Here is a 25,798-nt window from a genome sequence, read left to right on the forward strand (position 1 = left end):
AATTGTATTTGCAAAAGCAACTTTCCTTACTTCCATTGAATTTCAAGGCCAATTTCAGTTTACAGTAAGACCCAACTGAAAGGCAATTAAAAAAAAAAATCAGATTTACTTTTTGAATAGTTGTTTGTTAGCTCCCAACTAAAAATTACTTGAAAATTTTCAAAGCTGTAGACATTCTTGTGTAACGATTTTTTGAAGTCTTTGACTGTCAATTCACTCGACAAACAAAGAAGCGAACTGATCAACAGCAGCATTGTCTTGCAATGTGTTTATAAACAGCTCACGAACATGTGAAGACATCATCTTCCCATCCTTTGGACTTTATTGCTACAGCCACCTGTTACAATTCTAGATACAAATCAGCCACCAAAAAGACTGTTTCGTATTTTTCTTGTACTATTCTCTTTCAATTGCATTATTTTTTAACCAATTGTATTACCAATCACCAAATCAGCACCTTAGAAATATAAATGCTCCTAATTAGTGTATTGAGTTATAGACTGAATCCGAATCTGAATGCAGAATTGAGCCTTAGCCTTAACATAATTGCTTGCTAACAATTCCTTAACTGATATAACCTTTTTAAATCGAATCAAGCTCAGGACTCTGCGAGGCAGTGCTAAATACAACCAGACAAGCCTAATAAAGGAAGTTAGGTGCACCCCACATTCTATCAACATTCCAAGAGTCTAATTAATATCAAGATAGTGAAGTTTATAACTTTCTGTACCTCACTTTTAATTGTTTTTACACCAGTTCATACTATTCTTTTGTCTTTCTATCCTCCTTCTATAACATACCCAAAAACAAAAGAATACTAAGACATGGCAATGGCATTGCTACTACGTAGGTCCAGCTCACTATCCTCCAAGAGTACAATCTCTTTGATTTCTTGTAACATCTTCAAGACCTGCCACATTGTGGGCCTCTGCTCTGGAGAGATCAAGCTACAAGTTGTAGCCACCTGAAGAAGCATATCCATTCTGTTATCTTCGCTCCCATTGTCATCCCTGATAGATCTCACCCATTTTGACATATCACCAGGAACCATGAATGGAAGCTCAGAAGCATATTTCCCAGTTAAAAGCTCTAGTAACAAAATACCATATGCATAAACGTCAGATTTGGGGGTTGGCTGATGATTTGGATTGCGGGTCTCCGGGGCTCTATAAGGTGCAGAATCACCAACCTCGTCAAAGGTAGATGGGTTGGTCAACACAGACAGGCAGTAGTCTGTGACGCAAGCTTCGAAATCAGGTCCTAGGAGAACATTGGTCGACTTGAGATTTCCATGGACCAGTCTCCATGCCTGGTGGATGTAGGAAAGCCCTTGTGCTAAGTCCTCTGCTATTTTCAAGCATGAGGTCCAGTGTAATGGCCTTGCCCTGCTTGATCTGGAACCTGCAGCAAATAAACAATTAACAACAAATCATCTTCAATTAGTTAGTTTACTACTAGTATTATATATAAGTTAGTTAAAAAAATATTGAATCATTATCACTCCAATTAGGAAAGAAGGTACATGGAAATAAATAAATAAATAAAAACAACCAAGTCTGAATTACTCACTCAAATTAGGAAAGAAAGTAGAATACTAGTGTTGTAGTCATGGTAGTTGGTTAATATAGTTTGGTATACATCAAGAAGTCCATGACCTGTCTCGTTTAACCACTTGAACATACTCATAATTTTCACATGACAGTAATAATAATAGCAGTGTATGCAGTAGAGATGGTAGGGGACCCAAAGGACAGGATTAGATTTTTAAGCCAACAGCAAGCTATAATCAACCAAGCACCTTGGGTTCCACCTCGTGTGTACAGCCAAAATAATGCAGTTGATTTAAAACTCTTCATTCAGGAATCAGGATCTTTGTCCAGATTTCGTTATGACTCATCAATTTCTATCATCAACTCCAATCTAAAATCCGAATTCAGTAGTAAATGTCTTTCAACTAACTTACTAATTAACAACTATTTCCCAGTCATAACATAAGATAGTTTAAAATTAGTTCGCTATACGACACAGAATAAGTTCTTTCCTCAATTAATTAATTCACTACTATCTTATACCTTAAAATAAATCAAATCATCAAAGAATCAATTCATGTTTCCTAGTCTAACTATAGTCAGCAGCAAGATTCTCGGTGCTGGTTAAAAAGCTCAAATCTATATTACAATCACGTGCAAAAGAGAATTTCAACAAGACTTTCCACGCTACAAACCAAATATTATTTCAACAAGACTTTCCACGCTACAAACCAAATATTATTTCAACAAGACTTTCCACGCTACAAACCAAATATTATTTCAACAAGACTTTCCACGTTAGCATTTCCCTTCTCTTTATATCAACTAAACACAATACCTACTATATAGTGCCCATCAATAGTATTATTTCAAATTTTTTGTTATAAAATTAAAAATAAAACCTTAGAAATTAATGTGTCAACAATTTATCTTCCATAATAGTCGATCATTGGATTGGGTCAGATAAAAAATTACTAATAGATTAAATTAAGCTGATAATGATAGATAATGTACCGTGAATGAGGGAGAAGAGACTTCCATTAGGCTGATAATCATAGATAATAAGCCTCTCTTGATTAGCCTGAAAATAAGCCCTAACAGCAACCAAATTCGGATGACGAAGACCACCAACTGATTCCATGTGACGCTCAAAAACATCCTTACTAACATACCCACCCATTTTCGCACAATCAAGACGCTTCACTGTTACAATCAAACGGTTATCAAGCACCGCTTTATAAGTTGTTCCTAAACACCCTCTTCCTAATAGCTCCGCAGAACCTTTCATCAACTGGTCCAGCGTATACACCTGAGACTCACCCGCACAGAATATTAAACTCCCACTCTTTGCAACTTGCGCTCTTTTTACTTTTTGTTCTAACTCTCTCTCTTGCTCCATTTGCATCACCACCGCTTCCTCCACCGTCGCCGCCGCCGTGTCAGAAGCCATCACACTCGATCCAGAAGTTCCTTTTCCCTTTTTCTTTCTCTGTTTCTTTATCACCACCGCGAAACACGCTAGAGAAAGTAACAGAAAAACGATTCCAGTTGAAAATCCGATTATCACCGCTCTCCGATCATGTTTCTTTCCATACGGCTGCCGGATTAATCCATGAACCTTCGCACTCTGGTTAAGTCCAACCGTCGGAGGAGTAGCCGGAGAAAAAAACGGCGTTGATGGACGACATTCTCTCCGAATAATCTCTCCACAGAGGTTAGGGTTTAAAGCAAAAGAAGAAGGCTGAAAACGAGACAACGCAGTGGTTAACGGAACTGCACCGGAGAGATTGTTACCGGAAACATCAAAAGTTTTGAGAGAAGATTGATTAAACGGAGGAATAGTACCGTTGAAAGAGTTGAAGCTTAAACGAAGATAGTAAAGACGATCAACGTTAATGAAATGCGTAGGAATATTTCCAGAGAGATTGTTATGAGAGAAATCCAAAGTTTTAAGTCTGTGAAGAGAGAATATAGAAAATGGGATTGAACCAGTGAAGTAGTTATTATCGAGAAAGAGTGATTTGAGGTTGAAAAGACCGGAGAGATTGGGTATGGTTCCGGTGAGGGAGTTATTCTGTAAACTGAGTACACGGAGTTGGTCGAGATTGGAGAGTGTCCGAGAAGGAAAAAAACCACCGAGATCTAAGTTGCGGAGAATGAGACGAATGACTTTGTGTTCGTTGTTGCATTCTACGCCTTGCCAGTTGCAGAATGGGGTTTTGGTTGTGAAGTTGAGGTGGTTGTTTAGGTCAGCTTTTGATTTGAATGCTAAAAGAGATGTAGGATCTGAGAGAGAGGGTTTGGTTTTGTTGTTGAGTTTGGTTGAGTTGGAGAATGTAGTAGTTGTGAGTAGTAAGAAGATGATGAAAGTGTTTGAGTGGTTTGTTTTGGGTGCCATTGTTGAATAGAGGTGAGATGAGTGATGAGAATGTTTTTTGTTCATTTGAAATAGTTGTTAACTTGGTTATGAGGTAAAAGAGGAATGGGAGAAATAATAGGCTTTTAGATTTCACAAGAGTGGTACAGTACAGTTACAGTCTACAGAGAAGCGAGCAGTACGTGACAAAAGGACTGTCAGGGATCACGTGATCATCAGGTACATAACTTGAGGGAGGGAAATTTTTTTTTTTCTGACCCACTTTTCGAAAAAAAATTCAAGTATGACCCCCTTTGAAAAAAAATTCCCAAAATGACCCACTTTTGGTTTTTTTTTTTTTTTTTGTCTTTTAGTGGCGTTCCCGCCATCTGAAATGGCGGGACTGGCCGCCGGAGCTGACAGCCGTCGCGTCAGGCTGGCGCTGCTTTTTTTTTTAATTTTTTTTTTCGTTCCCGCCGTTTCATCTGGCGGGACTGATTATTTTATTATTTTTTTTGTTTTTTCTATTTTTCAATTAAATAATGATGATAAATAATAATAATGATAAATATTTAATAAAAAAACTACTTTCTCCGCGGAAACCAATTACGCCAATGTAAAACAGAAGTTGGGTGGGACATTGTTGAACCTATATTAGGAAGTAAGCCATTAAACTCTCGCCATGACGGGAAGAGTATAAGATTATCATGGCTTCAAGAATATATCAACGGTGTTGGTATGACAGGTCCCCCCACAACTCTACATTTGTTTAGAGCCTATGTCTTATACTTGATAGGCTCTCGAATAATGCCTAATAATAGTGGTAATCTTGTACATTTGTCATTTTTGCAATTGTTGGATAAATCACCTGAGGAGGTTGGACAGTATAGTTGGGGTTCAGCTTGTTTGGCCACGCTATATAGATCCTTGTGTGACGGTGCAATATATGGCAATACCGAAATGCCTGGGTGCACAATTCTCTTGCAAGCATGGGCGTGGTCAAGAATGTCATGCTTAGCTCCCGTGCCAAGGATACCCCCACAAGCTCATGCACAACTTCCGTTGGCAAATATGTAAGTAAAATAAATGTTATTTTTTTATTAATTTTTACATAAATTTATCCAGACTTTACTAATTATAACATTTTCAAAATTAACTAGATGGCTAGAACATGGTAATAAATTCGTGGAAAATCCTCGCCATAATCTCGTATGTACGCGTTTAAAAATCGACACCATGACATATGATCAGGTATTACACTTTCTGTTAGTCTTTGCTTTTTAGTCAACAATTGAAGACTAATATTCATTCTTTTTAAACAGTTCTCCTGGAGGCCTTATGTCAACTTCAATTACAGCAACGAAGAAGAAAGCCAGATATGGTCTGCAAACACATATCTCATCTGTTTTCAGATTGTCGAGAGACATCAGACAGACAGAGTAAGGCTTCAATTTGGCTTACCGCAACACCCACCTTCCTTACCAGAAAATTTGAAAGATTTCCACAAAATTAATTTGTCAAAAGATAGAATTAAAGGCTCGTGGGGAGATAAGCATCATCGTCAAGTCCAAAACTGGAACCAACGTCATCAATTAGCACTTCACGGCGTTCGGTATAACCATGAGGTTTATCCAAATCGTCAATATTTTGCATGGTATTGGGAATTTTTCGGAGATTATCTGTGGCTTTCTAGAGAAGTATTATTGTCAAACCCAAGGCAAGCATGTGCATCAATTTTACCAGGATTGCCGCGTGACTATCCTGCAGTCCCACAAGCTTATACGGTGCCAGATGAAAATATGTGGTCAAATACACCTCCACCCTATAACCAATTCATGACACCTCCACCCACTAACTTTGACCAAACCTTTAACCCATCCACCAACTACAACTACAACCAAACTTACCAATCACCGCCACAACCCACAAACCAAATCTTACATAACACCCCAATCCCATATCCAAGCTATTCTCAACAAAGTCATCATGGAGAAAGTTCTCGAACATCAAACTATTCATTTGATGACTACAATCCAACTCAATACACCACACAAACCGGTTATCCAGACCAATCACAATACTCCTCGTTCAACCTACCAACCCCTCCACACTTTGTCAACTATCCCCAAACAAGCTATGCACCTCAATGGCCAAATTCACAAACAAATCCCATAGAAAATCTGGCAGCAGGGTTTAATGACGATGACTTCGTTAATGAAATCTGGACCAATTCAGCTTCACAAATGCAAAATGAAGTCGCTATGGAAACTAACGATGATGCTGAAATTCTTGACGAGGATGTGGAAGAGGAAGAGGAAGAGGAAGAGGAAGACGAAGCGGAAGAGCAACACCAACGACCCGTACGGAACAAAAAAGATAAATTATGTGCTACGGGAGGTCATAGTTTACATTGGCGTAATTGGTTTCCGCGGAGAAAGTAGTTTTTTTATTAAATATTTATCATTATTATTATTTATCATTATTATTATTATTTATTATTATTATTATTATTATTATTATTATTTATCATCATTATTTAATTGAAAAATAGAAAAAACGAAAAAAAATAATAAAATAATCAGTCCCGCCAGATGAAACGGCGGGAACGAAAAAAAATAAAAAAAAAAGTTGCGCCAGCCTGACGCGACGGCTGACGTGACGGATGTCAGCTCCGGCGGCCAGTCCCGCCATTTCAGGTGGCGGGAACGCCACTAAAAGACAAAAAAAAAAAAAAAAAAAACCAAAAGTGGGTCATTTTGGGAATTTTTTTCCATAGGGGGTCATACTTGAATTTTTTTTCGAAAAGTGGGTCAGAAAAAAAAAAATTCTGGAGTGAAAGAGGAAACTCGTAATCTATGTTTAATATGATGGTTGATAAATTTCAATTTTATAAGATAGCCGAATGTTTAAAATTCATTTTTTAAATTGAATAAATTTAAATTTTTTAGAGTTTGAACATCGGTCAACAACCTTGTTGAATATATTAAAAAACATTAGGATAGTTTTTAAAATATTTTTAATTCATTAAAATAGTTTATTAAATATTATTTTCTCTCTAATAAAAGTTTATAAACTATTTATTATATTTTTATAGGAATTAAATTAGATAGAATAGTTTCCGTAGTAAATTAATGGTTTGTTCATGATCTAATGCATAATTTATTTTATAATTTTTCTATTCACACCTTATATATTTTTTAATACATCTAAATTTTCTTAAAAGTTTATTATAATATCAAAATTGTCCTTTTATATAAATTTTCTTAAAACTTTATATTTCATTGTCATTTTAAAATTTCACCCACAAACGATCAAACAATACTGATGTTCAATCAATCTTTATGGAAGATTAAAGAATGAATCAAAACACCTTTCATCCATACTTGATTGCATATAAGTAAATGAATTTCTTCTTTTTTCAATAATGCTAGTTTCAATTTTTTCTTCTTGCTTAAGTGCATTGTACCACAGTTTCAATTTCCATTGTTGAGGTTAACATAAATTCAGTTTAAGTAGGTTCATGTAAACTTAGTTTACATGATCTACTTAAACTAAGTTTATATGTACATACTTAAACTAAGTTTAGATGTACACTTAAATTCAGAATATATGACCTACTTAAATTAAGTTTACATGACCTACTTAAACTGAGTTGAAGGATGTACATTTAAACTCAATTTACATGACCTAATTAAATTAAGTTTACATGACCTACTTAAACTGTGTTTAAATATGTACAAGAAAAAGAAAAACATATAATCGCATAAACAAGAAAAACACAAATTAACCCAAAAAATCTTAAAATTAGGGAACCCATGACAAGAAAAACATAATTGATTGAAGAACACAACTTGCTAACCTTATTTGCTTCAAATTTTCTTTGCAATCTTGCATAGAAGGGATAAATCTGCTTGAAGAAGTATGGTTTTGGAAGAGAAAAGATTGAAGAAGGGTTTTGGGGTGTAACCAAGAAAGAAGGAAGAGACTTTTTGAAAATGAAATTTTATGCAAGGGTAATTTTGTCATTTCATGATATAACCAGGATTACACAGGGTGTAATTAGAAAAACTCATGTTATCAGAAATTTTAAAAAAAGACCAACAAATAAATAATTATTTATATAATCATCATTTTTATTTTTATTTTGTATTTTTAAGTTTGGCTAATAGAATTCCTTTAAAAAGTTCCCGTGAACTTAGCTCAGTTGATAGGGACATTGTATAATTTATGCAGGGGCCGAGGTTCGAACCCCAGACACCTCACTTCTCCACATTTAATTATGTGAGCTCCAGCCACTAGACTACTATATCCAAAAAAAAAAAAAAATTCCTTAAAAAATAATTGGCTAATAGAATTAGGTGCACTATTTTCATAAAAAGAAGAAATAACCGTAGAAAGATTCCCGTGAGCTTAGCTCAGTTGGTAGGGATATTGCATATTATATGCAGGGGCCGGGGTTCGAACCCCAGACACTCCACTTCTCCACAATTAAATTGTGTGAGCTCTAGCCACTAAGCTACTTGATAAAAAAAAAAAAAAACCGTAGTAGTACTTTAATTAGTTTATTGGTCTTACTTTAGATTTCTTAGCCTTCGTTGGATTATAAGGATTTTCATAATATAGTTTAATATTCTTGGAGAGCCAATACTAACCGGGAGATTAATATTAATCGGTTAAGAACAATATTTTTTTTAGTTGTGGTTGGGATTTGAACCCCGAACCTTGCATATATTATGCATTATTCTTATCAACTGAGCTAAGCTCACGGGGATCAGTTAAGGACAATATTAAAGTATGGAATAGAGTTTCATATTCTTCGAGAGCCAATAATAAATAGGAGGTTAGTATTAGTTTTTTAAATGAACATATTCAAAATGTACAACACGTCTTCATGCTTGGTTTGATGGAATTGGAGGTGGAAACTATTTGTTGAAATACAACTTTGAAACGCTACTTGGCAAGAGTATAACGATATTCTTGTAAGAGGAAGCCGAATGGTTACATCAATCTGTTTGAGTCCTCGTGAGTTTAGCTCAGTTATTAACGACAATGCATAATATATGTCATATCCGGGGTTCAAACCTCAGACACCATCAAAAAAATCTGTTTGAGATTGATTGAGTTGGAAGATTGATACAATAACTTGGTAGATGAGCGAGAATACTATCATAAAATAATCATCGGCAAAAATCTCAGCTACCTCATTTGGAGGATGAGCGAAACCGTTTTGCCCATATTAGCAACACATCCCATGTTCGCAAGAACATGAACACACCAATTAACTGATAAACATGAATAATCTTGACATATAAACATGAATAATCTTGACATCCCAATCAGCAAGAAGGATAGCCTTAATTTTGTTTATGAGAGGCCAACCTGCTGTACTCCCTTCTCTTCTAACAATCACAGCTGGGTCAATTTGCACTTCTAGTTTCAAAACACCTTGATTTTTAGCTAAACATAATCCTTGATGAAACACACATCTTGGACACACAAGCAGGGGCGGATCTCTTTGGAGGCCACTGCACCCCCCAGTTTTTATATAAATTTCATATTATGTTTGATATATCAACAAGTGCGTGTTGTTATAGTGGTTATGTGGTCCTTCAATGTGTAAAAAGTTGTGTGTTCAATCCCCGGCACCCTCCCTTTTTTTATAATTTTTAGCGAATTTTTCTTTTTTTATTCAAAAAACAAGGTCCTGGTGGATATCGAACTAGCATCCCCATGATTTAATCATGTAAAATTACCACCACACCAGTTAACAATGTTGCACATCTTTTGAATCTGTTTAATATATATTTTTTAAATATTTGGCACCCCCGAAAAAAAAACTCAAGATCCGCCACTGCACACAAGTGCTTATGAAACACCTTGATATAGTCCCGTCAACTCGGCCATATAAGCACTTGTGTGTCCAAGATGTTTCATAAAACCTACAACCCACCTTCCATTATCATCACGTAAAACTCCACCATAACATGCTACTTTATTAGTTATCTTGGCTGCACCATCTATATTTAGACAATGCCAACCACTTGGTGGAGCCTTCCAAGACACATGCATCAAGCTTCTATTATCATATGATGATCCTGGTTTTTTTTTTTCCTTCTGTGTAGCAGTTGAATTGGAAAATTGCAGTAAGTTAAAAATATGGCACCACGGTTTAAAAGGCCTAACAAATTTGGATCATGCACCCGTTTATTCCGCCAACACCATAGCCGATAGCAAATAGTCCCCCACACTGCACTCCACTGGTACTATAGTTATTGTCCAATATTATGATTCATATTAAACTCTATCCAATTTTTCAAATCACCAATGAAAATTCCTCCACGACGGTTGACCTTTATGAGATGCTGCCAGACATTTGATGCAAGAGGGTGGTCTCTTAGGACATGAATAATTTGTTTCTTCCCAAAAACTACAATGATTGCACTAAGGATCGCTCAAACTCCACTTAGCCATTCTAGAGTTAGTAAGCAACCCATTATTAGTTATTTGCCACACAAAAACTATAATCCGCTCCAAGGACTCTATATGCCAGATTTATTTGCCACACAAAGTTTAAAGAGTGTCTCAGAACATTCGTTAACAAGACCCTTATTTAAAATTACTATCTTTCTCTTGAAGCAAAATATTTAAAATTTATTTAAAACTACTTTTTCAAATTTTGAATTGTATATATCACTTATTTTTAATCGAAGTATTCTTTATTATTATACACCTTTTTATGTCTTAACTAATTAAGAAGTAAAACTATCGAATAACCTCAAACTCTAGAACCCACATGTTTTTGCTGAAGCTACAAAACTTGGCATGTTTTTTGTTTCAATTTTGGAGGGTCAAAAGCTACTTGAAAAAATGGAAGGTCGAAAGCAGGTTGAAGAATCAATATTATCATGTTTAGATGATTAAAAAGAGAATTGATTTTGCTTGTACGATAAATTTAAGTCTTAAACTTATTGTTAAATTCATTTTTACATAAATCACTTTATATTCAGCTCGTTTTTATCTTAAATCAATTTTACAAAAGCAATTATTGTCATCGTAAAACCAAACTTACACTTAGCTTCACAAAATTCACAGAAATACTTTTTAGGACACAAGAAATGGTTGCACAACGCGTATCCAAGCAAATTTTCATGGGACCTCTCTTGAGAGAAGTTTTTTTGTATCATTCTATTATAGAAATGATATTTGTACAACCATTTTGTGACAACTTTTGTGGCAACTTTCTATCTCATACTTGCATCATGTTTTATTTTATCTATATTATTTTGGCTTTCGTGTCAATATCTATCTTTTCTTTGTAAATCTATAGTTATCTTTTATTGTCAACAAAATAGTTGTTCAAATAACACAACTCATTCTATTATGTATTTATGTCATTGTTTTTTGTGAATGTAAGGAATATTCAAGACCCTTCTTTTGAAAATTTTATGTTGGAAAAATTTTGTTTTCGAAAAACATATTTTGGGGAGCAAAATTTTCAAAAAAAAAAAGTATATAGGAATGTTTTTATTTTTTTAAAGAAACTTTTTTATATTTTGATGGAAAAAAAAAAATTGTTGAGTTATAAGACTGGGTTGTGGGCCAAATTTAGTTTTGGGGCCTTTTGTCTTAAGGTTTATAAAATTGCTCTTCTTCCGTCTATTTTTGTTCGTTTCTGTAAAAAAGTCGAACGTGAGTTAATTTATACATGTGTATTTTTAATATGGGTTAACTTACGTATGTGTATTTTTCAGCGTGAATTAATTCACGTTGGACAAGAATGAGGAAAAACATATAGGAGAAGAGCAATTATATAAGGTTTACTTAAGCAAGGCATTGAGGCAACATTAAAAAAAGAAGTTAAAATTTGTTCTAAATGCTCTCGAGGTCTCTCAACTCTCAAAAAGGCTAATCAGAACATAGCTTTCATTATATTTTGAGTAAAAAAAAATGATAGAAAGAAATGTTCCAATAGGTTTGTATTATCGGAAGATAGCTTCTAATGATGTGTTTGGCCTCCCAAATACGTGAGTTGGGGCCAAGTTTGGAGGGACAAATAATTTATGGTTTTAGGAATAAGTAAGTACTGATGGATGGTATGGACAATACATGTAAGGTCTGGGAGTTCAAACTCCGACTATTAAAAAAAATTAAATTCAGATAATGAGATCATATGATATTTTTTAAGAATATTTTTTTTCATCAATTTTTTTTATTCAATAACTAATGAGTCAATTGAATTTGGACCTAATTTTGTCGTGGTAGTTGATGAGCTTCACTTTGATGATAAAGACTGATTTTTGTGTGACTTACCTAAATTGCCAACAATTTATTGGGGTGGTGTGTGATATACTGATATATCGGATTTCATGATAAGCAAAAGGTTCTCTGTGTCTTGCGCACGTCTTCGTCTCAAGTTAATCCTACATGTTCTTCCATTGATTTTGAATGAAGGCATGGAACCTGTTTGTTTTGATGGCCCGCACTCATAAATGTATAGTAGTCTATTGATTGTAATCTTTCACCATTGTCTGACATAAATTCAAATAAAAACAAATCTAAATTTGAAAGAAAATGCTAATCACCATTTTAAGAGAGTGCTGCAGATTTTAAAATTGCTACTAAAGGTAAGGTATGGTATTGTAACAAATCAATGGTTTAAGATCGAACAATTAAAACCAAAACTACAATGATACACACTGAATGCATGTAATCCAAATTCCAATTTGTTTGATCAACCAACATTTTTCTTGATTTTATAAACCCTGCCACATGTGAAACTTGCAAGTGCCCCTTGCTCCATTGACTTCAAGGGATTTTGTTTTCTTGTTGTTGACAATGTAACAGATTATGACCGTTTAATTTAGATCAACGACCGAGATCATTTAACTATATTAAACTAATGTGCAATTTAAATTTTCTAATCTGATGTCAACGGCTGAGATTTATTCCTGCGTCTAACTATGCACTTTTCTATATCACCAAATTCTGCGTGTTTTCCCCATCAACACTAAAGAGACAAGTTGTACCATACCATCATCTTATTGAGATATTGTTGAATGGTTTTATCAAAAACAATAATAAAATAAGTTCTATACGGATTTTTTTTTCCTTAACGTTAATTTTCAATGCTATTCTCCTTTAAAAAGGAGTAGGTGCTGAGTTTTGCTAATAAAAAAAAAGTTTCGAGAAAAAACTTAATTCTATGAATGAATATTTCCGAGCTATTTTGGTATTTTGTGCGTGTGTGTTAATTTGTTGGACTTTTTACGTATAAAAAAATATTCTTAATCAGTTTTTGGATGACTGTTTTATTGGAGAGCACGAGGTCTGCTACCTGCTTGTTGTGAAACATTTTAAAGAGAGATTTTTGTTTTGTTTTGAAAAGGACATTTTAAAGAGAGATGACATTTATAGTTTGCTAAAATACTTCATCCGTTTTAAAATATAAGCAAATTTTACTTTTTACATTCATTTAAATATTATGATTTATTTTACAATCGAATCAACTTTTTTTTTTTTTGAGAGAACAATCGAGTCAACTTGAAATTTATGAATGAAATTAATGTAGAGACATCTCTTATACTTGCATCGTTGCTATTACAAACAAAAGATGTCTCTTGACTACACTGCTAAAAAGACTTTCGGTACAATGATCTAGCACCAATATCCCAAACCCGCTCCCACACCAAACTAAACTAAGGATCTGATATTACTTGTTGTAAAGTTCAATGGAGCGCCATTGCAATAGCAAGTTAATGCTATGTGACTACAAGAGGGGAAGATATCACTTCTCCACTAAAAATCTTAAAATATTACACACTCCGTTCCTTTTTAATTGCCACTTTTTGACATTTTACATAAATCAAAACAATCAATAAATGTTACTATTTTTGATATAATTGATTTTACTTTTACTATAATGACTTTATTAATTTAATATTTCATTTCATATGTTTCTCTCTTCACAATAAATATCTAATGATAATATTGGTAAAACAACATTTAATGTTGCATTGAACTTTGAAAGTGACAGTTAAATAGGAACAAAAAATTTCTCTAAAAGTGACAATTAAAAAGGAACGGAGGGAGTAAATATATAGATCACCCTCTCTTTTGCATATCCAACATTTGCTCACACTTGTAAGAGATATTTCATTAGATACAGGAATGTCCCAAGAACTTGAGAAGCACTCTTTTTTTTTTTCAAAAAAAAAATCAGCTTTAATTAATTTTATCTTTTTGAGAGTGTGTGAGATGTTAAATTGAAGATTTTTTAGACAATGTTTGATTGATAAGTATCTTTGATACTTGCTCTCAAAAAAAAAAAGTATCTTTGATACTTAGAATAAGAGCACTATAATTTGAAAATAAATACTAACAAATAATGAAAATTTAATAGTAACATATCTTTTGACAATTTTTGCGTGGGTCATGACAAAGGTAAAATTGACCATTGTTCATGACAAATGACCCATCTTTTAAATTAAGTTAGAGATTAATTTTTCATTAATATAAAAATGTCAGAGATTAATCTAAGTTTCGTTTTTTATAGGAACTAAAATAATATACACAAAAACTGTGAAGGACTTAAACAGATCTTCACTAGAAAAAAATAACAGTAACATTGAAAATGTATTTATGAAGAAAATAAACAAGTTTATAAAATACACGTGCTCTCATTATTTTATTTTATTTTATTTTTGACAATTGTGGTTATAATTTTTTATAAATAGACAAAACAAAATGACAATAACATTCAAAACTACAAGAGTACGAGCCTTCCTTTGGCGCGCAGCTCACCATTGTCTACTTACAAGAGACAATCTATCCAAGCGTGGTATCCCTTGTTCAGAAACTTGTGTATCTTGTGATTTTCTGGCTGAATCCCATATGCACTTATTCTTTGTTTGTCATAAAGCAATTGCTTGCTGGGACCTCCTTGGCATAGGTAGCATTATTCAAGATTTACTCTACATGGCCGATTCATTTCAACAAATGCTTTTTGACTTGTTGCATAAACTTCCTGATCATCAAAGACCATTAGCAGCTATGATCATTTGGAGCTTGTGGAAGAGTAGAAACTTGTTACTTTGGGAAGACAACGACACTACTCCATCTCTCACAGTCACTCGCGCCCAAGAAGTGCTTCATGAATGGAGTTGTGTTCAAAAGGCCAAACATCCAGATCACCGCGTCGAGCAACACCATACCTGGGAAAAGCCTCCTCACAGCACAATCAAGTGCAATGTCGACGCAGCCCTTCTCAACGGTAACTCGGTAATGTGTTACGGTTTATGCTTCCGCGACTCTTCTGGAAACCTTCTCTTCGGCAAGTCAGACTTCAAACTTTTGTCGGCCACTGTTTTGGAAGCTGAAACTATAGGTCTCTTGGAATCTCTCAAAATGGCCATCTCCAAAGACCTTCGCCATGTTGCATTCGAAGCAGATAGTAAACTTTTGGTTGATCTACTAGGAAACACCCCTCTCCCCCTTAATGAAATTGATGATTTAGTTTCAGAATGTAAAACTCTCTTGTTAAGTAATCCCGACTATGTAGTGTCGTTTGTGAGGAGGCAAACAAATAATGTGGCTCATAACATTGCAAGAGCTGCTCTATCCAATCCTAGCCCCCATGTTTTTTATGATGTTCCTACTACCTTGTATCCTCTGTTTTTGAATGAAATGCAATAATTTTGCCTTTGCTAAAAAAAAAAAAAACATTCAAAACTAACACACATAAATTTTGACCCTTCATAAAAAAAAAAAAACATTAACATTTTTATTGGTTAAATTTTAATACACGTGCTCTCATTAACATTTTTAAATTTTTACTAGTTAAATTAGTATTTTTAAATTTTAATAGACATGCTTTTAATTAATATTTTTAAATATTTACCGGTTAAATTAAAATTCGTATAAATATCCGGGGTTCAAATCCCTGCAAAAAAAAAATCGCATAAATGATAGGGGTAAACAGTATTTACCCTAATTTTTATTAATAAACCCCTATAAAGAAATGCATTATTTTTTTTTTTGGTAGATAGAAATGCATTATTTAATTTATTTGAATTGCCTCACCATTCATGTGTTTCAATTTCATCCAAGTCACACCATCTCATCTCTAGTTCTGTTCTGTCTTTCTAAAGGTTAGGTCCACTTTCCCCAATCTCTCTCTCTGCTGTGTTCCAATTCCCACCTCACTCCCTTTTTTCTACAACACTTCTCTTCGCAACATGGGTTCTAATTCTAATAGATCACCAATGTTGGTGATCTTGATCGTGTTCACCCTCTTCACAGCAACGTTTGCCTTGGACATGTCTATCATTTCCTATGACAAAACCCACTCAGACAAATCTTCACGGCGTAGTGACAAAGAGGTCAAGAATATATACGAGGAGTGGCGCGTGAAGCACGGAAAGCTCAATAACAACATAGACGGAAGCGAAAAGGATAAGAGATTTGAAATCTTCAAAGACAACCTTAAGTTCATCGACGAACACAATGCTGAGAACAGAACATACAAAGTTGGGTTGAACCGGTTCGCTGATCTTAGCAACGAAGAGTACCGGTCTAGGTACTTGGGAACCAAGATTGACCCAATTGGAATGATGATGGCAAGAACAAAGACCAGGAGCAATCGTTATGCTCCAAGTGTTGGTGACAAATTGCCCAAATCTGTTGATTGGAGGAGTCAAGGTGCTGTGGTCCAAGTCAAAGACCAAGGAAGTTGTGGTAACTTCTGTTCTACTCCTATATCATCATGTTTAACTATTGTCTTTGTCTACTGTTTTTTTTTGTTTTGTTTTGTTTTGTGCGTGGTTACATTGTCTTATCCCCTCATTCACGTAAATATATTCAATTTTGTACTAAAATTGTAGAGTATATCAAATTGTTGATATTCTAAAATGATTTTTGAAATTATAAAATTTAAATTAAATTTGTTCTTCAATTAGTGATTGTAGGGACTCTTTTGTTGTTTTTTTTACAATTGATCTAGTGGCTAGCACATACTCAAATAAATACACACGGGAAAGGAAAACATTAGTGACCCGAGTTCGAATTCGAAATTCCACATAAAATATACTCGCAATCCTTCAACAACAAATAAACATAAAATATACTCGCAACTAAACCATTAGATTGTAACGACGAACGAAGATAACAAGTAGTTGTAGGGACTAAAGTGGCATTAAGTTGATAATATTGAGGATAAGTTTGAACCTAAGTGAATAATTCGAGCATTTGATGACAGATTTTGAATGATCATGAATCGTTTTAGAACTTTGTTAATATGATTGCTTAGATTGATATAATTTTATTTTTTGAACAAGATATTGATATAATTTATGTTTTCAAGGACTAAAAACAATTATGTTTGTGGAAACTAAAAGCTAAAATATATTTGCAACACCAAAAACATATTTAAAACAAAAAGTAGGTGCAAGGTATAAATTTTTGTAAAAATATTAATTGATGTTCAAAAATATCAAGTCCATATTTATAATTTATTACGTGTACTCCCTCCACCACATTGCCACATTATAAGTCATTTAATAAACTTGTCAAACAAAAAAAATAGAGATTAATTTCACATCGGCATAAAACTTTTTTGCATATGCATTCGATCAATGTGCGGATTTCATGACCAAGTTTTGAGCCTCTTCGGATACTGAGTTGTTCTACCATTCCTCCCCTCCGGATGATCTTTTGAATCTCCTTAGGATGGACGCGGCTGAGACTTTCTTTTCTAGAGATTAGTCCTTTTTGTGTTTATTTTCTGTTTTTCCTTTTGCTCTTTTTCCTTTCCTTTTGCATTGTAACCAAAAAAAACATATTAAGTAGGTATCTTTAGATATATTTTATTAGGAAATAAACTAAAAAGGTAGCACCGTAGAGTGATTTATAAAAATTATGAATTACTCCACTTTTTTAAATTATCTTTCATTTATTTATAAATAATGTGAGAAAGAGAGGTTACAAAAATTGGAAGAAGTGATAAACCAATAATTCAAAGTGTAATACAAAACAAAATTAAACTTTAGTGATATGATATATCATATAAAATTAGATAATATTGTTTGCTAAAATAATTTATATCATGAGACAGATGTATATTCCTTTTCAAGTTATTTTAAGGCTTCTGGTGATATGATTATGATACAGTTGTGAAATATTTACCAATAGAGGTTGGTTATAGGGGAAGGGATCCCGGCTAGACTTCCACACCAACCACTAGAGAAAATCTATAAAGAAGAAGAAATTTTTTGTAAAATAAATGAAATTATTTGGGTATATTACCTCTACTTTTTAGAATTAAAACTATAGCTTTATTAGTATCCCTTATTTATTGTTTTTAGATGAGCTTTATTAGTATCCCTTATGTTAAGCTCAGATGACCAAATTTTTGAAATGGATAGTTTATTGGTTATAAGTTTATATGATCATCCCTAAAAAAAAGGTTTATATGATCAAAACAGACATGTTTGTTAGCAATTTTTCTCACGAGCTTATAATTTTTTTTATTAGTTTATAGCGTTCTTTATAAGCTACTTCTAGTAGCATGTAGCTTAAAACTTATTGTTTTTTTCCTCTCAATTTTACCTTTGTTATTTATTTTAATTGAAAAAAGTGAAATATTAAACATATTTTTTTATGTCATTTCATATTTATTATCTAGTTTAACCGTTAATTTTTCCAAACACAACAAGTTTAATAATTAACTTATCTACTACTCCATCCGTCCCAAATTGTATGACGTTTTGGCCATTTCACACGTATTAAGAAATGTAATTAATATTGTGTGGGGAAGAGAAATTATGAGTTGTTTTACAAAATTATCCTTAATAAATGGTATGAGAAAGATAAATGAAATAATTGAAAGAAGAGAGAGTAATTAATAGTTAAGGATATAATAGGAAAAGTAACATTAATATTTCATTGGTATTGTAAAGCGACATATAATTTGGGACAAATTTTTTTTTCAAAGCGACATACAATTTGGGACGGAGGGAGTATTTGCTTCTATTTCATTCTAAACATTTTTTTTTTAGAGGATTCCATTCTAAACATATAAGATAACTTATCAAAAAGATCCCTTGTGTTTTTTACATTATGGTTAAGGTAGACAGACACTATACATGAAATGTTTCTAAATGAGTAAATTTTGTATTACCAACTCAACTAACTGGGAAAATGTCAATTACTTATGTATTTTTAACAAAGGTTGGTTGAGATGGTAAGGAGTTCAACTTCAACGAGAAGACCACCGTTTTGGATAATCGATAGTAATTGACATTTTCCCGGTTAAAAAAATAAAATTAGCATTTTTAATATTCTATAATGCCAATAACCTGGTTCCTTCATTTTTTTAGTATATACTGTTCTGCAACTAACTGAGATCGTCTACTCGTTTTTTCTTTTTTAAATGAAGGGAGCTGCTGGGCTTTTTCAACAATTGCTGCAGTGGAAGGGATTAACAAGATAGTCACAGGAGAACTTGTTTCACTATCAGAACAAGAACTGGTTGACTGTGATAGAACAGTTAATGCAGGTTGCGATGGCGGACTTATGGAATATGCCTTTGAGTTCATTATAAACAATGGTGGTATTGACAGCGATGAGGATTATCCCTATCGTGGCGTTGATGGTAAATGTGATCAATACAAGGTTAGTTAGTCTTCATTTTTTGATGAATTAACAACTGCTTGTAATATTTCTCACTCCAATAATTACTTATAGTTTTCTCTGCTGTCTTGTCTCACAGAAAAATGCTAGAGTCGTTTCGATTGATGACTACGAACAGGTTCCGGCCTATGATGAGTTAGCCTTGAAAAAGGCTGTAGCTAATCAGCCAATCAGTGTTGCCATTGAAGCTGGTGGTAGGGAATTCCAGTTATATGTATCCGTAAGTTTCTTATTCTAACTTACTTGGCACGCCAGAGTAAAATAAAAGCTCCTAATCATACAGTACGAGTAGAAGGGAAAGAGTCGTAACTAGTAATGCATACTAAAGCTTAAAATCGTGCCTTATATTTAATCTAATCAGTACATATGTGAATTTGGCCTAATCTCTTTCAACTGTAAGTTAGATTGATATGTAATCATTTCGGCACATTCTTACTGGACTATGATTAACAACATAAGTATCTGGTAAGGGACACCTAAGAAGTTTGAGGTCCGCGATTCAGCGGAACCACTAACTAACTAACACTAGCCTATCCAAAAAAATTATTGGACTATCATACTTGAATTATTATTGCTGTTGTTATTTCTGCTATTCACAAGAATTTACAAGGCCTTCTGAAAGTACATTTGCTAGACTCTCTTTTACGTATCTATGTGAATTGCTTTCTTTGTTTTCTGGCTTTAGGTATTCTACTTATCACAATATTTGCAGGGTATATTCACAGGAAAATGTGGGACAGCATTAGACCATGGTGTTACCGCTGTTGGGTATGGAACAGAAAATGGAGTCGATTATTGGATAGTAAGAAATTCATGGGGTAAGAGCTGGGGAGAATCAGGCTATGTAAGAATGGAACGTAATCTAGCAGCAAGCGTGGCAGGCAAATGTGGAATCGTAATGCAGTCTTCCTATCCCATAAAGAAGGGCCAAAATCCCCCAAATCCAGGACCATCTCCTCCTTCACCTGTGAACCCACCAAACGTTTGTAGTAGATATCACAGTTGCGCTTCAAGCACTACTTGTTGTTGTGTATTTGGAATTGGAAAACTTTGCTTTTCATGGGGATGTTGTCCTCTTGAGGCTGCAGTCTGCTGTAAAGATCACTCAAGTTGTTGTCCTCACAACTATCCCATTTGCAACACTCGCCAAGGGACCTGTCTCAGGGTAAATGCTACATATAAACACACACACATATATGACACACTTGGCATATTTTCCTTTAAAACGAACAAAAATGTCCGAAAAAGTGTGTGAAATTTTAAAGCATATTATTTGGGGAAGACTTTTTCTTAGAATAGATAGATAAATATATACTGAGTTTCCCATTGAAGACTTAACTTTGCATTATCACTAAACATGCACTATTTGAATTGTTTCTATTGCAGAGTAAGGATAATCCATTTGGAGTGAAGGCAATGAAGAGAACTCCGGCTAAACTGCACTGGCCTTTTGGAGATCAGAATAAGATAGATGTTGCTTAAGAAGACTACGGCCAACTTGGTACTCATCTCCTTTCATCCATCTAATTTCGGGTAAAAGCATATAGAACATTAAATCTTTGGCATTGGGATGATACCTACAGATTTCAGACAGAAGTATGTACATGTCCTCGTTTTACGTTTGGTGGTGTATTTGTATTCTTAAATTTCAACCTACGAATATATGTTGATTATTGTTTCAGACTACTGTAGATTCTGGAATAATTATTCGCCTATTAGTTTCTGAATGTCCTATTGATTTCCATTCAGAATAATCATGATAACCGAGACTCGTTATCATGATTTCATGCATACAAATATCACATGTGTAATAGATTATGAAGTTATTATACAACGTTGTAAAAATTGCTTATGTTTTCATTGTTAATTTTTCGATTAATGATTTTAGTTCTTTCTTACATAGTAGATAGATAGAGCAATTATAGGAACCCCATAATCAACCCTAATTGAAAATTTTCAAGAGCTGAATAACATTAACAATGAGAAAGTACAATACTTTGTTAAAAGAACTCACTTGCACTATGCCTCATTGATTGGCTGATTTGCATTCTGTGTTATTTTGTTCTTATCAAAAAGCACAGTTCAATTTTTAAATATTTAATGTCGATACTCTTAAATTAATCCTAAGTATTGTGAAAAATATGGTGGCAGATTAGATCACAGTTTTGTTAATTTCTACACGAGTTTATCTCTATTGTAACATAATGTTCTTGGTATTTGTTTCCCATCAAGAGGGGTGACAGGGTTAAGCCAATGTTTGGTTTGGTGTTAAGCCAACGTGACATTGAGAAGCTCTAATTTGTAGAGTTGGAAAAAACGTATGTTTGGTGGGTATCCAATGTGAAAACAAACACATCATAAGATTGTCTAACTTTTGCAGGCAAAAGGTACTCTACTGCTTCAAGTATTGCCCTTTGTCCTTGTTTAGAAAAAAATTTGAAATGACAAAAGCTACACTACACAACATTTCCATGATTTCTCTTAAGCCTTTGGCCACCAAATTTTCTCACTAACTCCGATCACCATCATCGACTCCAACCACTGCAACGGCATCCACACCACTATTATCATATTGTATCGCACCATCATTGACTATCACACCCAAATTGTTATATGTAGCCAAGTATTTAACTTATATGCTCCCGCTTGAAGGGACCAATAATTCGTCATTAAACAAAAATCTGTAGCCATTTTTTAGAGTAATTATAAGCAAAAAGTTATTATTAGGTTCGTTGAATAATTATATACTAGATGTATCAATTATTCAATGAATTTAAAAGATGTTTTTTTTTTTGTTTATAATGGTGATTAGAGAAAATATATAAATAATGACAATTTGACAACTAACAAAATAAAACTTAAACCAATACCCTTATATATAAAAGTATAATTGTAATAACTTAAATTGGAACATCTCAACAAAAAAAAATGGAGAGTAAACTTATAGACCGAAAAAGGACAGTGATAAACATGCAGAACTTTAAAGCTTAAACAAATTAAAATCAAGCTTCTTCCTTGATGGTAGGATGATGATCACCACATCTGCCAACCACATTCGACTTATCTACTATTGGGGTTGACTTCATATCAACATTTATAGAAGAAGACTCTCCAACATTATCTTCTAATTTCATCATAAGACCCTCGGTCTTCAATCCATCAATAGACGAAAAATTTATCGTCTCTTTTATTTCTTGTTGATGCTTTGTAGGTGCACGCTTACCCTTATGAACCTTTTTGTGTCCCCCTAAAGCTCGTGAAGAGAAACTTTCTCTTACAAATGATGCAAGAAAATGTATTTGAGATAGCGTAAAAATATTCTTCTTGCATCGTCCACCCACGAATCGAATTATCGGTAAGATTGATGAAAAGAGGATGTGTGAGTGTGCTCCCTTTATGAACCTTTTTGTGTCCTCCTAAGGATTGTGAAGAGAAAAATTCTCTCCGGCAAATCTTGCATGTAAAAGTTTCTGAGGTCGCAAAAAAATCACGTTCTTGCATATTCGACCCGTAAATCGAATTATCGGTGAGATTAACGAAAAGAGGTGCCTTGATGTTTAAAATTTGACGTTGTTCAACTTTTACTTCACTCTCCTTTATTGTCCAACGTTTGTTGTTGTTGATACAAGCAAAAATAGAAGCACCTGATGGAGGCATAAGCTCCTCGCGAACATTAGACCATAGTGAAGATGTATCACCCCTTGCATTTGATCCTTTGATTTCAATCTCTTCATTCAAACGTGTTCTCTATACAAATACATTAATACATAATATTCATAAACTAATATTAAAATCATTAGAAAAAGAGTAGGTGAACTTAAAAAATAATAAACAATAATGATAATAATAACAATGATGATGATGATAACAACAATAATCATAACGACGAAGGGAGTATGTGATAAATGGAAAACTTAATTTTTTTGGTCAAGATAAACGGAAAACTTTAGGAAGCAGCATAAGCAGTTAAGTTGAGCATGAACTCTTCAAAAATATATTTTCACCCGGACTTCAATGTCAAGTTAAGCAATAGAGGTTTGTTAAAAAAACAAACATGAGAAAATTTGTTTTCACTGTTTGTTCTCAAGTCACTGTTTTTTACAATTACAATTTTGTATGTTTGGATTTTGATCAATGCATTTATAATACAGAAGATTTTATTACTTTATAAATTTATAAAATTGGGAAGGACGGTGAATTTTTAGCAAAATTTCAAAGCTACAAGAGTGAACGAAAGTACGTAAAAGAAAGAGTGAATGGATAGTAAATAATTTATGAGATTTTTATAAAGAAAAATTACTATAAACAAATCTTTTAGTAGCTAATAAAAAATATAAAGTATTGTACCAAAAAAAAAAAATATATAAAGTAATAAAAAAATTGCTATAGAAAATTCATGGATTGCAAATTTATTCCCGCGAATGTGACATTGGGAATCCTTGGTTTCCATGTTTGTTTCAAGTTATTATAAAGGCTAAAATATGATTTTGGTCCCTGCAAATATGTCTCGTTTTGGTTTTAGTCGCGGCAATTTTTTTTGTTGTTTTTGATCCCTGCAAAATATTTTGTTTTTGAAAATATTAGGGACCGTTTTAAAAATCAAAAGATTTTGCTGGGATTATTTTTCTAATAAATGGGTTCAGTCATCATGTGTCACGTGTGCAAATCATCACAAAAGTGAGGTCAGAGATCAAAACCAAAACGAGACATATTTGCAGGGACAAAAAAAAAAACAGGAACTAAAACTAAAACGAAATATATTTGCAAGGACCAAAACTATATTTTAGCCTATTATAAATTATGCCTAGGTATATTTTATTCATAGGAATAAAATTTACACATGGGTGTGTTTGTTTCAAGTTATAATTGTTGATTCCTGGGAATAAAATGATTGGAATGTATATGCCTATGTTTGTTACAAGTTTACTAAATTTTATTCCCGAGTATAAAATGTTCCTGGAAATAAAAAAAAATTCCCAAGGAAAAGGGTGGGAATAAAGTTCCCATGGAGATGGGAATAAATTCATAAATAGTTTACCTATTATAATCCCTATTTTTATGGTTCCTAGGAATATTATAAAGCTAACCAAACATATTTTTCCTAAATTCCTTGGAATAAAATTCCCATCTTTATATTCCAAGGAATGTTATTCCTAGGAATAAATTTGGTAAACTTGAAACAAACACATTAAGCTTTGAAATTTTGCTAAAAATCTCATAAAATAGATATTTGTATTTTTTTTTGTTTCCTTATATATCTTTTAGGGAAATATTAACGAGTGTCTTGGACCACTCTTTAAGGACCATAAATAATAAGTATTTATCAAAAAACATGTAATCAATGCATTGAAAATCAAAACATTTGATTTTTTAAAAGAAATAATTGCTTACTTTAAAATATTTAAAGTGTGCCTCGAAGATACTCGTTTACACGACCCTATCTTTTATAGCAATCAACAACACAATGATAAAAGTTACACGCATCACTATGAACATAGGGGGTAAATTAAAAAAATAACTACAGAGGGGTAAATAAAAAATAATATTTTACAGAGGAGAAAACCGAAAATGACCTATATTACAGGGGGTAAAGACCTATTAACCCAAAAAAATTACAATAAAATATCAATGAATTTAGACGTTGAAGTTGAAATAAAGAATGACAAACATAATAACCTATGATAAGCTAAATAAAATAATATACTCCCTCTCTTCCAAACTGTAAGAAAAAAAACTCACTCACTTTCTTTATCTTAAAATGTAAGTAAAAAAGACACTTTTATTCTATGTAATCTTTTTTTTTTTAAAACCATCTTTTTCAAGATTTTTTTTGCTTATTCTCATGAAATTAAATATAAATTTCATTTAATTTTCTCTTTTTTCCATTTTATCCATAATCAATAACCAAAGAAAATTGCTTTTACATCTTTCCATAAAATTTATTCTAAAACAAACACAAAAAATTATACTCTAAATTCTTATGTTTTAGTTTTTTTAATAAATGTGATTTCATTTTTTGAGATGGAGGGAGTATATATTTGCTAAGAAAAAATATGCAATGAATAATAGAAGAATTGTCTATTTGCCACGTTTAAATGGAACGTGTTCGTTGAAATTGAAAATAATAAAGAAAAGTAAGAGAAACACATTGAAATACCTTGATGTTTCTACCAGTCTCGAGAGAATTGTTTTTGACACAAGAATATAGAGATCCATATGCACGATGATT

The 25,798-nt window shown here is 33.1% G+C and overlaps 4 protein-coding genes across 4 annotated transcripts; 3 read left to right on the forward strand and 1 right to left on the reverse strand.

Moving 5' to 3' along the window:
• Positions 1-149: 149 nt before the first annotated feature.
• On the reverse strand, positions 150-4,073 carry LOC11422527 (probable inactive receptor kinase At5g67200). Its single transcript, XM_003603037.4, has 2 exons — positions 2,544-4,073; positions 150-1,401 (listed from the first exon to the last, which is right to left on the reverse strand). The coding sequence occupies exons 1-2, from the start codon at positions 3,970-3,972 to the stop codon at positions 818-820; spliced, it is 2,013 nt and encodes a 670-aa protein (XP_003603085.2). The 5' UTR covers positions 3,973-4,073; the 3' UTR covers positions 150-817.
• A 413-nt stretch (positions 4,074-4,486) lies between these two features.
• Positions 4,487-11,666, forward strand: LOC120579621 (uncharacterized). Its single transcript, XM_039832107.1, has 4 exons — positions 4,487-4,958; positions 5,046-5,136; positions 5,208-6,245; positions 11,637-11,666. The coding sequence occupies exons 1-4, from the start codon at positions 4,624-4,626 to the stop codon at positions 11,664-11,666; spliced, it is 1,494 nt and encodes a 497-aa protein (XP_039688041.1). The 5' UTR covers positions 4,487-4,623.
• A 2,962-nt stretch (positions 11,667-14,628) lies between these two features.
• LOC112420271 (uncharacterized) lies at positions 14,629-15,576 on the forward strand. Its single transcript, XM_024779043.1, has one exon. It carries the CDS (start codon positions 14,629-14,631, stop codon positions 15,574-15,576), a length of 948 nt encoding a protein of 315 aa, XP_024634811.1.
• Positions 15,577-15,963: 387 nt separating this feature from the next.
• LOC11424546 (low-temperature-induced cysteine proteinase) lies at positions 15,964-21,429 on the forward strand. Its single transcript, XM_003603038.4, has 5 exons — positions 15,964-16,617; positions 19,316-19,551; positions 19,649-19,789; positions 20,282-20,734; positions 20,956-21,429. The coding sequence occupies exons 1-5, from the start codon at positions 16,119-16,121 to the stop codon at positions 21,049-21,051; spliced, it is 1,425 nt and encodes a 474-aa protein (XP_003603086.1). The 5' UTR covers positions 15,964-16,118; the 3' UTR covers positions 21,052-21,429.
• Positions 21,430-25,798: the final 4,369 nt, after the last annotated feature.

This window comes from Medicago truncatula, chromosome 3 (assembly GCF_003473485.1).
Source record: "Medicago truncatula cultivar Jemalong A17 chromosome 3, MtrunA17r5.0-ANR, whole genome shotgun sequence".
In the NCBI taxonomy this organism is placed as follows: domain Eukaryota; kingdom Viridiplantae; phylum Streptophyta; class Magnoliopsida; order Fabales; family Fabaceae; genus Medicago; species Medicago truncatula.

Coding starts and splice junctions, on each gene's coding strand:
- LOC11422527 (XM_003603037.4), bottom strand. CDS start 3,972: ATGAACAAAAAACATTCTCATCACTCATCTCACCTCTATTCAACAATG. Junction 1,402..2,543: donor TCTCTTCTCCCTCATTCACG/GTACATTATCTA, acceptor TATTTGCTGCAG/GTTCCAGATCAAGCAGGGCA.
- LOC120579621 (XM_039832107.1), top strand. CDS start 4,624: ATGACAGGTCCCCCCACAACTCTACATTTGTTTAGAGCCTATGTCTTA. Junction 4,959..5,045: donor CAACTTCCGTTGGCAAATAT/GTAAGTAAAATA, acceptor AAAATTAACTAG/ATGGCTAGAACATGGTAATA. Junction 5,137..5,207: donor ACACCATGACATATGATCAG/GTATTACACTTT, acceptor CTTTTTAAACAG/TTCTCCTGGAGGCCTTATGT.
- LOC112420271 (XM_024779043.1), top strand. CDS start 14,629: ATGACAATAACATTCAAAACTACAAGAGTACGAGCCTTCCTTTGGCGC.
- LOC11424546 (XM_003603038.4), top strand. CDS start 16,119: ATGGGTTCTAATTCTAATAGATCACCAATGTTGGTGATCTTGATCGTG. Junction 19,552..19,648: donor GTAAATGTGATCAATACAAG/GTTAGTTAGTCT, acceptor CTTGTCTCACAG/AAAAATGCTAGAGTCGTTTC. Junction 19,790..20,281: donor AATTCCAGTTATATGTATCC/GTAAGTTTCTTA, acceptor CAATATTTGCAG/GGTATATTCACAGGAAAATG.